General features: G+C 56.4%; 1 protein-coding gene across 3 annotated transcripts in view; it reads left to right on the plus strand.

Moving 5' to 3' along the window:
* MYH9 (myosin heavy chain 9) overlaps positions 1-11,043 on the plus strand; it is an 89,054-nt gene extending 78,011 nt beyond the window's left edge. For all 3 annotated transcript variants that reach the window (XM_039877785.1, XM_039877783.1, XM_039877784.1), the window contains 13 exons: positions 107-211; positions 510-662; positions 1,745-1,993; positions 3,666-3,878; positions 4,005-4,217; positions 4,531-4,692; positions 5,719-5,847; positions 6,808-6,896; positions 7,002-7,125; positions 7,381-7,589; positions 8,156-8,264; positions 8,372-8,544; positions 9,496-11,043. In XM_039877785.1, the coding sequence (XP_039733719.1) occupies positions 107-211; positions 510-662; positions 1,745-1,993; positions 3,666-3,878; positions 4,005-4,217; positions 4,531-4,692; positions 5,719-5,847; positions 6,808-6,896; positions 7,002-7,125; positions 7,381-7,589; positions 8,156-8,264; positions 8,372-8,544; positions 9,496-9,613 (2,046 nt within the window). In that variant the 3' untranslated portion in view covers positions 9,614-11,043. The remainder of the gene's footprint in view (positions 1-106; positions 212-509; positions 663-1,744; positions 1,994-3,665; positions 3,879-4,004; positions 4,218-4,530; positions 4,693-5,718; positions 5,848-6,807; positions 6,897-7,001; positions 7,126-7,380; positions 7,590-8,155; positions 8,265-8,371; positions 8,545-9,495) is intronic.
* The last annotated feature ends 43 nt before the right edge of the window (positions 11,044-11,086 follow it).

The raw sequence follows: 11,086 nt of genomic DNA on the forward strand, positions 1-11,086 counted from the left end.
TGGGTTCAACCTGTAACTCAGGCCCAGCTTTGCCTGAAAGCGCCCAGGCGGGGCCAGAGCAGTCATGGCGAGTTCATGGGCCTTTGTCTCTCCCCTCCTTGCATAGGTCGAGCTGGACAATGTGACAGGTCTTCTCACCCAGTCTGACAGCAAGTCTAGCAAGCTCACCAAGGACTTCTCCACTCTGGAGTCCCAGCTGCAGGACACACAGGTAAGAGTGGCAGTGGGTCCCAGCGGCAGGTCCCTGCAGCTGGTCCTTTCCCGTGAGGACCCTGTGCCCGCACGGCATCACCTGCCAGACCTCTAGTCTTCCGTCCCAGAGCTCCTCTAATGTCCCGTCCTCCCCTACATCCACGGAGTCTCTGGGTCCTGCCGGCTCACCACTAGGTCTTTACCAGCTGTCCCCCAAATCAGAGGGACCAGCGACTCCCTCTTGCCAAGGGCGTGGGAACCGCAAGGGTCTGACGCTGCACCTCCTGAGCCCTGAACCCCTCTTGTCCTTGGAGTAGGAGCTGCTGCAGGAGGAGAACCGGCAGAAGCTGAGCCTGAGCACCAAGCTGAAGCAGATGGAGGACGAGAAGAATTCCTTCAAGGAGCAGCTGGAGGAGGAGGAGGAGGCCAAGCGGAATCTGGAGAAGCAGATGGCCACCCTCCATGCCCAGGTTCGGTGCTGGCTTCCTTACGAGACGCCCTGGGCTTCGGAGGTGGCTCAGGGAAACTGGTGGGAGTCTGCAGGCTGGGGAGGCACCTGTCTGGACACTGGAGGCACAGCCCTGCCTGCTGGATTTTCCCCGGGCTCTTAGCTGGGGAGGAGTTAGGGATCTGTGAGCTTGGAGGGAGGAGATGACATCTTTATCTTCACCAGTCTCTAACTAACATCTAGCATCTCCTTGTGAATGTCCGCAAGCTGTGGCCGTCACAGTGACTCTGGCCTCATTCACTAGAAAGCACTGGTCACCATGTCCAAGCCACGGCAGGGCTTTGGGCATGTCACTGTGCTCCTCGTGCTTGAGGAGGCTGCTGCTACTCAGTGTGCTGGTAAAGAAGCACGTGGGTTACTGAATTGCAGTTTTAAAAAATACCTGGCAGCTTCTCTGTATTGGCTTTTTTGGTAATCCTGTCTGTTTTACTTTGTGTTCATCTAAACGTTGTTACGAGAAGGAGTCTGTGGTCTGCTCTAGACTTACAGAGGATCTGTGGCCAAAAAGAGACCAAGAGCCCTGTGCTAGATTCTGTCCTGGGACTTAAATGCTCCAGGCCGGAGGATCTGCCCCAGCTCAGCATGGGCTCACAGTCCACTCCGCGGTCTGGGTGGGAGTCGCTGGTATGCGTGTGGTGGCAGCACGTGTCCGGATGCAAGGACGCACGCCTGTGGTCCTGCCTCCAGCAAACGGGTTCCCCAGAGGGCACTGGTCCTGCTGCCTGGAGCCAGGTGACTGGAGGATGCTTCCCGCTCTGGGCCTCAGTCTTTGTTAACGAGAGGCCCGGTCTGGGCCACGATGGAGAGGCCCTCCAAAGCCAACCTGCGACGCTGGCCTTCCCCTGGGCTCCGTGCACTAGGCAGGCACCCTCTGCAGAAACTCCATTTTTCTCGCTCTCATGGAAAGGGAAGACTCCATGACTGGGTTGGCTCCCTGGCCTTCCGTTCATAGGGTAGCGGGCCAGCTCCTCCCAGCTGTCCCAGGCACAGGTGTGTTACCTGAGCAGGTACCATCTTGAGTACTGACTCTTTGCTCTTGCCTAGGTGATTGACATGAAGAAGAAGATGGAGGATGGAGTGGGGTGCCTGGAGACTGCCGAGGAAGCCAAAAGGAAACTCCAGAAGGACCTGGAGGGGCTGAGCCAGCGCTACGAGGAGAAGGTGGCCGCCTACGACAAGCTGGAGAAGACCAAGACGCGGCTGCAGCAGGAGCTGGACGACCTGCTCGTGGATCTGGACCACCAGCGGCAGAGTGTCTCCAACCTGGAGAAGAAGCAGAAGAAGTTCGACCAGGTATGTGCCGTCGGTCCACTCTCCTCATTTCCCCTCTTTTGCAAACACCGCAGCCTCAGGCCAAGGCCACGTATAGGAGCGAGCCCTGGGATCCCATCGTTCCCTCGCTCGGAGGCGGCCATGACAGGGAAGGTGCCTGAGAGGTCTCACTTGGTGTCAGCTCGTTGAGGGGCCTGGGCCTGGCAGGCAAGTGCTCACAACAGGGCATCTTTGTGTCATTGGTGTAGGAGCGACTTTCCCCCTTCTTGCTTCTTATATTTTTCATATTTTCTATAATGAACCGATTTTACTATCATTTAGAATTTTTATTCATGTGTTTGTACCTCTTTTTTCTAAAAGATCCGGGGAAGCTTACAGAGGTGTAGACTGTGGGCAGAGATAGAAAAATAGAATAAACCAGGGTTCAGCACACCAGTCCCCCGCTGCCCGCGACCTGTCTGTGCGTGAAGGTGTGTTGGGCTTGGCCACACTCGGTCCTTTGCCGTCATCTCTGGCTGTTTTCGTGCTGTCAGAGCAGCGTTGAGTAGTTACTACATCGATACAGCCTGTGAAGTCTAACGCAATTACTGTTGGGCACTTTGAGAAATGGGTCCATGGCATAAATGGGTGATTGGGGCAAAGCGAATAGAAAGGTAGGAAAATAAGACCTAGCAAGAGTGGGCGCGAGCAGAGAATGGGAACCGGGGGTTTACACGCACAGCCTTAGAGGGGGCACAGATGGGCTTTGGGCTTCCAGGCAGCTGGAGTCACACTGCGTTCAAGGTAAACTCTAGCCACTCGGTCAGGACCAAAGCCTTGCCAGGCTCTGCGGGCGAAACATCTCCTGTGGGTCTTCAGGGAAGAGGCGCTGTGTGTCATACAGAATTATTATTATTAAGAGATAAAAACAAAAGACTAACCCATTTCCCGTTTGGAAAAAACAGTGCAGCTCGCTGCCAACGTTAATTTAATTTTACATAAACACACTCTTTGAGGATGAAGCAAATCTGACTGGTTTTCAATGTGAAAATATAAAAATTGTTCTTGGAGTTATTTCTAAACAGAACCTGTCTCTAATCCTAATGTAACAGAAATGTATACGGTGATTAGTATTTAATTCTTTGCCGTGTTTCAAAGCACGGAACAACACAAAGTGGAACATCTAAGATTGGACATTTTCAGCAATCGAGAATTTTGGAAATGGAACTACTGTTACTAAGAGCATAAATGCTAGAAATAGAATGACGTCATTTGTTTCCAAAGACTATCGATATACTAGAGATGCAAAAAGAATAGTAAAAGCGAGGTATTTTGTGGCAGGCTTTGGGGGCGAGGTTAGGACTGGAACCCATGAATTATATCAGGGGAAATGCTGCAGCCACAAGCGCTGCCAGCGAGTATTGTCGGCACAAACGGGAAACGGTTAAAGCACATGGCAGAGGCACGCTCTGCCGTCATCTAGTTACGACGATATGCTGAGTAGCGCGTGTCACCCTTGGAACCAGCCAGGTCCCCCCGGGCAGCAGGCTTGTGCTTGTTCTTCTTGGTCCTCCTCCCCGTAGACCCAGCGCTGGGGCTCGCTGCTCAGGGAGTCCGGGTCAGGATGCTTTGCCTGCCTGAGGTCAGCAGGCTCTGCGCTCTTTCTGGACCGGAGGCCGTCGCTCGAGCTTCATGGTGACCACCTCTTTCCTAGCTCCTGGCTGAGGAGAAGAACATCTCTGCCAAGTATGCAGAGGAGCGTGACCGGGCTGAGGCAGAGGCCCGCGAGAAGGAGACCAAGGCGCTGTCGCTGGCCCGGGCCCTGGAGGAGGCCACGGAGCAGAAGGCGGAGCTGGAGCGGCTCAACAAACAGTTCCGCACCGAGATGGAGGACCTCATGAGCTCCAAGGATGACGTGGGCAAGAGTGTGAGTACCGGGGGGTGGGGGGTGGGCAGGTGACAGCACAGAGCTTAGTGGGTGACCAGACACCGAAGCCGTGACCTCGGGGACCTCTCACCCTTCTACTCCTGACTCGTCTGCCTGTGGTGACAGGTGCATGAGCTGGAGAAGTCCAAGCGGGCCCTGGAGCAGCAGGTGGAGGAGATGAAGACCCAGCTCGAGGAGCTGGAGGATGAGCTGCAGGCCACTGAGGATGCCAAGCTGCGGCTGGAGGTGAACCTGCAGGCCATGAAGGCCCAGTTCGAGCGGGACCTCCAGGGCCGGGATGAGCAGAGTGAGGAGAAGAAGAAGCAGCTGGTCCGGCAGGTGCGTATGGCCCTCCCGCCCCCATTCTCCATCCCTAGGACGGCGCCAGCTCTGTGTGGGCAGAGGCAGGCAGGGCCCCCCTGATTTCCAGTAGGCTTCCTTTCTCTCATTTCTCTGCCAGGATTGTAGAAGCCTCCTTGACCATTCCTTCCACGTCCTTACCTTCCAGTCTTCTGTCCTGGGGGTCAGTGACTCTATTAGAGTTTTTATGGTCAGAATTTCTCCTTGACCCCTCAAGGACCCATGGATCCCACAGGACTGGAGCAGGGTCTGTATGGATCTAGACTTCCGAGCTGTGGGTGTCTTCCCCCAGGTGCGGGAGATGGAGGCAGAGCTGGAGGACGAGAGGAAGCAGCGCTCACTGGCAGTGGCCGCTCGGAAGAAGCTGGAGATGGACCTGAAGGACCTGGAGGCCCACATCGACTCGGCCAACAAGAACCGAGACGAAGCCATCAAACAGCTGCGGAAGCTGCAGGTGAGGCCAGGCCGCACCACACCGGATCGGGCCGCACACGGCGACGCTGGGCTCAGCGCGGGGCTGGGACACTCACTAGTGGGGTGGCTGGCGAATGCTGGGAGCTGCGCCTTCCCCTCTCTGAGGAATGTCTTGGGTGCCCTTAGCCCGGTGGAGACTCAGAGGCCCAGAGGATGAGTGGGGAACAAATAGTCTGAACCTTTGAGTACATTAAACAGATAAGTCTACACCTAGCTACTCAGCAAGATTAAGGAAGGTAGTACTTATGACATGACAGATTTCCAGAATAAACCTGGCATGACCTATGTACTGAGCTGGTCCAGCCTCGGATGATGGGGGAGAGTCGGAGCTGATGGTTCAGAGGAGCAGGGACACTTAACTTGGGAAATTTTCACCTCACTGATAATTAAAGAATCACAAGTTAAAAGCAGCTCTGAGATGTCACATTGTACCCAGCAAACTAGTGGCAACAAGAATAAATGCAGACGTCTGTGGTTGGCAAGGTTGAAGGGCCAGGTCCCATGGTCAGTGGCAGTTCTCCCGGTCTATCTGGCCGAGCCCAGCAAGAGTCCCACCCTTTGACACGAGGAATCCCAATATGGGATTTTCCTCAAAAAGCAAAAAAGAAGCTCTTTGGCAGAAATCTTTAGAATTAAAACAAGTCACAGGAGAATGACAGGAGATGACCTCCTGCCCGGCAGTCAGGCTGACCTGGCAGAGCCCCCAGCCCTGGGAGCTGGAGCGCCACGTCAGGCCAGCGAGGAGCTGTGGACAGTACACACAGCCCACAGCGTGGCTTCATGCACACCCGGCAGTGTACAGTGGCATGAGATAAAAAGACATTTTCCTCCTTAATCACTATTTTCTCCTTTTAGCTAAGCTGGTTAACTATGGCGTCAGGGTGGAAAGCAGCCGCTGGTTCCTGTTGGCGGTTGTCCCTGTGAAGGGGTGGGAGGAGGGTAGTGAGGTGGGAGGGACATGGTGGCTCTTGGGTGGTGGTGCTAAGTGTGTCCTTCCTGCCCCCAGGCCCAGATGAAGGACTACATGCGTGAGCTGGATGACACGCGGGCCTCCCGCGAGGAGATCCTGGCACAGGCCAAGGAGAATGAGAAGAAGCTGAAGAGCATGGAGGCCGAGATGATTCAGCTGCAGGAGGTGGGCTGGGGCCAAGGGGCGATCAGGGTCACCACCGTCTGGCCAGCAGGTGGCAGCTCAGGGCCTCCACCAGGCCGGCTGAGACACTGGCGCAGGGCTGAAAACAAAGTAGCCCAGGTCCAGGAATGAGTTGGGTTGGTTCTTTATGAAAGAATTCCCTGCGGGGTTTCATTAAGGAGCAAGGCTCCCTGGCGTGATTAAAACCAGTGTGTGAATTAAATTGTCACCATTTGGGGCCGGCTCCCTGGCATGAAATGAGGCTTTGTGGTAATTACCACCTCCTGCTGTGAATTGCCTCCTGGCGAGTAGGGGTCCCTCCCAGACGCGTGCTCTTACACTGAGCATCCCCTTGGCCACCTTGCCTGTCGCACATGAGGCACACATGGGAGCATTCCCCCGATCTAGGCGGTCCTCCGCAGTGTGAAGTCACGCCTTCCGATCTCTGCTTGTAGCTGGGCCAGACACCCTGGCACGTCCTTGTCCGCTCTTGCCTAACTGACTGTGCTCTCCTGCCTGGATTTGAGTGTGATCCCTCCCTCCGTGGTCACCTGCAGGTCCCTGTCGAGGCCACCTCCCCCTGGACAAAGCCCTTCTCTTCCACCTGGTTTTCAGAGACCTTACACCCTGGTTCTAACTACATCTATCTCATCCCTCCTGACATCTGGTCTCCCCAGGATGCAGAGGGTCCAGCATGCCCTGTTAGGCCAAGACAGTTCCTTACATATCTCTGCATCCCCAGCATCAAGCCCCGTTCCTAGCATTTAGATGTGGGGGCTCTGTAAACATGTGGTGCCTAAGCTTTGACCTCAGAGGGAGGAATCAGCCCTCCGAGCCAGAGGGGCTCATGAGAAAGGGTTTCATGGGGCGGTGGATGGCTGTGCAGAGGACCAGGGATAGAAGAGGTGGGCTTTCAGGGCCATGGGCTGCCCCAACGGGTCACACTCTGGGTCCTCATGGCAGGAACTGGCAGCTGCCGAGCGTGCCAAGCGCCAGGCCCAGCAGGAGCGGGATGAGCTGGCCGACGAGATTGCTAACAGCAGCGGCAAAGGGTGAGTGAGCCACGGGCAACACGTTCAGCTGAGTGAAGGTGGGTGTTGGGGTGGGGTCCCCACCCCGGGGACAGGCCCTTCTCACCCCTTCCTGGCCTCCTCCAGGGCCCTGGCGCTGGAGGAGAAGCGGCGCCTGGAGGCCCGCATCGCCCAGCTGGAGGAGGAGCTGGAGGAGGAGCAAGGCAACACCGAGCTGGTGAACGACCGGCTGAAGAAGGCCAACCTGCAGGTGCGCATGGGCGGGGCCCCCGGGCACGCTCTCAGTTCTCCCTTTGGCGAGGCCACCTGCACTTTGATCGCCGAGGGGAGCATGTCCTGGCAACTGTTAAGAAGTTTCTGGAACCTTACCATGGGTAGCTCCCTTTTTCTGGGAGGGGTTAGAGGCTGGGCCCTAGGACCTGGTGTTATCAGGGGCTCTGTGGGATCCGGCTGCTCCACCTCTGTCCTCAGCCTGCCTTGAGGTGACCAGCCCTTCTTCCCGCAGATCGACCAGATCAACACCGACCTGAACCTCGAGCGCAGCCACGCCCAGAAGAACGAGAACGCGCGGCAGCAGCTGGAGCGCCAGAACAAGGAGCTCAAGGTCAAGCTGCAGGAGATGGAGGGCACCGTCAAGTCCAAGTACAAGGCCTCCATCACTGCCCTGGAGGCCAAGATTGTACAGCTAGAGGAGCAGCTGGACAACGAGACCAAGTAGGTGTCCCTCGCCTGTCATCTGGAGCAGTCCCCAGACCCCTCTGCGGTCTTGTCCCTGAGTCCGGTCAGGAGCCAGCTTTCTGTCCCCCACGTCCCAGAGGCTGTCGTCTCCCATCCTGCCGGCCTCTCCTCTGTTTCGCTGTGTCCTCGTGGGGTTTAAATAGGAGCCCCCAGCCCACTTCTAAAGCTAGGGGGTTCGCTGACTGTCTCTGAGGGCTGTGTCTGAGAGAGGGGCTACCTGGGCAGGCAGTCTGTAGGCTCAGCAAGACTGAGACTTCCTTGGAGGTAATGGGGTTCACACTGGGCCTCAAATCTCAATTTTCCCCTTTCCTGGCTGCACACGTGCTCTTTGAGATGTGTCACTTCCCTTCCCTGAGCCCCGGTTTCCATCTGTGAAATGGGAGACAAAGCTCATAGCAGGTGCTTGGTAAAGCATCAAGGCCTTAGCGTCAAGGCCTCCCGCGGGGGACATACCAGTGAGGCCCCAGGAATGGGTGGTGCAGCTCGTGGTTTGTCCCCTGAAGGAGGGTGTCCCCCTGAGCCGCCATGTCCGTCCCTCACAGGGAGCGCCAGGCGGCCTGCAAGCAGACGCGTCGGGCCGAGAAGAAGCTGAAGGATGTGTTGCTGCAGGTGGATGATGAGCGCAGGAACGCCGAGCAGTTCAAGGACCAGGTGTGTTTTGGGCAGAGGGGCGGGGACCCCTGGGGCTCGCCAGGGGCCGAGCGGGCCACACTCGCCCAGAGGCCCTAACCAGGGCCACTGGCCACATGTCTCCGCAGGCTGACAAGGCGTCCACCCGCCTGAAGCAGCTCAAGCGGCAGCTGGAAGAGGCCGAGGAGGAGGCCCAGCGGGCCAACGCCTCCCGCCGGAAACTGCAGCGCGAGCTGGAGGATGTCACCGAAACCGCCGACGCCATGAACCGGGAGGTCAGCTCCCTCAAGAACAAGCTCAGGTGAGCTCTGCCTCCCCCAGCCCCTTTGCACAATTCTTTCTCCTTTAAAAAGTTAGTTCTGAAAAGCGCCACTCAGAAAGTTAAGCTCCTGTGCAGTCGGTTACCTTTCTCAGGTAGACGCCAGTGAGCAGCACGGTGCCCGAGAAAGTGCCCCCAGGAGCCACGCCCCTCGGGGTTCTCACCCCCTGGGCCGGGCCCCGGTCTGTTGAACAAACACTGAGCTCTAGGTCGGGCAGTCTCCCCGCCCCCTGTCCGACGGTCCGTTCATGCGGCCGCTCCCATCCTGACGGGACGTCTCATGTGGGGTCTTTTTCAAGGGGAAAGTGGTGAGGCCACCTGGCGGGTCCCCGGCCCCCAGCAGGTCCTAGTGAACGTTTGCCGAGGATGGCTCCTGACATCCTGTGCGAATGAGGGGGGGCTTCTTCGCATTTCTCAAGGGAGGGTGGGCATTCAAGAATTATTCAATGGCTGAGGCAGAGGGTCTTTTTCTCTAAAATTCTCATTTCTTACCTCCTTTTCGTGGCAATCCCAGTTTAAAAATCAACAAAGCAGACGTTCTAGTTAGTGTTTAATGCTAGTTTTCTTACACGTCATGGGAAGATGTGGTCTTCACGCACTGCGTTAGCCACTCGTTCCTGTATCTCACGGCTTCACGTGTTTCGTACTAAGTTTGAGCACAGGTTGACATTTTGCAGGTGACTCCATCTGTTCTTGGGCCTTTCTCTCTTTTCTTCAGTCCCGATTTTCTGACGGTTTTTCTTGAGTTTTGGGTTAAAGCGGGAGCTTTGATCCCCTGCTGTCTGGGAGCCATCCTGTCCTGTCTGGAGCCCCGCGTTGCTTTTCCCCACGGGACGTTAGGCGCTCAGTTTCCCTCTGGAGACCAATTTGGAATGTGTGAGCTGTGCTGCGGCCACCCTGGCCGGCTCTCTGACCCTCTGCCTCTGACCCTAGGCGTGGGGACCTGCCGTTTGTCGTGCCCCGCCGAATGGCCCGGAAAGGCACTGGCGAATGCTCGGATGAGGAGGTGGACGGCAAAGCCGACGGGGCTGAGGCCAAAGCTGCCGAATAACCTCTCCTGCTGCCCAAGACGGACGGACCCACGGACCGACCGACCAATGGACGACTCTGCCTTCCCTTGCTAGCCCCCGCAGCACCCCTCCACCTTCTTGGGACTGCTGTGACCATGCTCCCCAACCCTCTCCCCCCCAGGCCAGGGGACCTCAGGCCTGCACCTCCCCATCCCCCGGCTTTGTTGAAGGCCTTCGACTTCCTCTGCTACAGCCCCTCCCGCTCCCTTGCACACCCCAGAATCTGATACCAAAGAATCAGGGTCCTGGGCCCCCAGCTCGGGAACAGAGCAACCTGCAGGATCTTCAGCCCTCTCTTGCCAACAAGCACAAGATGGTTGAGGCAAGAAGGGCAGCCACCGGGGATGGGCGAGAATTTTCTATGAATCTATTTTTCTTCAGACTAAGGAATTTTGATAGCCCGACACCCCAGAAGAGTCGTCACCCTCCCCCGCCTTCGCCACCAGCTCTTCCCCCAGCCCCTTCTTTGCTGTTGGCAATCACACGTGGTGACCTCACACCCTCTGCCCCACCAGCCCCCAACTCCCGTGGGCTCCGGGTGGTCCAGCAAGAGCAGGCCCAGGGACGCCACCTCTGTGCAGGGCACAGACCGCTGAGGACAGGGAGGGAGCGTACTTCCTCCCCACCCCTGCTGGACAGCGCCACTGTCCCCTTTCTAATTGTAAAACGTCTCAAGTGCAATGACGGCCCCCTTCCCTCCTTGAGCGAGGGCTGCCTACTCTGTACAGGCCGTTGGGCCGAGTGGACAGGGCCTGGGGGCCAAGCCGGAAAAGCCAGCAGTGGCTTCTCCCAACACTCTTGGGGACCAAATATATTTAATGGTTAAGGGACTTGTCCCAAATCTGACAGCCAGAGCATCAGAAAGGGCCAGCGGCCCTCCCCTGTGATCTACCTACTCTAGGACTGGGCCCGAGGGTAGTTTCTCTGCGCCATTGATTCAGTATAGTTTAAAAATCTGCCATCTGCACAGATGTTTTTGAAAGGAGAAGAAAAAAGGGTTTTCTTTTTTTCCCCCTTCTAATAAATGATAAAATCCCCAGTCTTTATCACTGCCTTTCCTTTGGAACCATGTTTAGAAGAGAGTAGCGTGTCCTACACTGGTCTACACTGGTTGCTGAATTTATCTGTGTTCCTGTTTTGTATATGCTGCATTTAGACTTATGGCAAAGAAGGCATTTTTGAAAAAAGAAACTCAACAAATCATGAATATATGTAAAAGCTACATATGCCTAAAAAGCTCTGAATTCAGGTCCCAGTTGCTGTCACAAAGGAGTGGATGGCACTCCCACCCCACCCCTTTTTTTATATAATAAAAGTGCCTTAGCATGTGTCGCAGCTGTCACCACTACAGTAAGCCGGTTTACAGATGCTTCCCACTGAGCGTCACAATAAAGAGTACCATGTGCTATGAGCCATGTGTGTGGCGGTGTCTGTCTGCCGGAGAGGGTCGCCTG

Source organism: Pteropus medius, unplaced genomic scaffold, assembly GCF_902729225.1.
Source record: "Pteropus medius unplaced genomic scaffold, Ma_sr-lr_union100, whole genome shotgun sequence".
NCBI lineage: Eukaryota > Metazoa > Chordata > Mammalia > Chiroptera > Pteropodidae > Pteropus > Pteropus medius.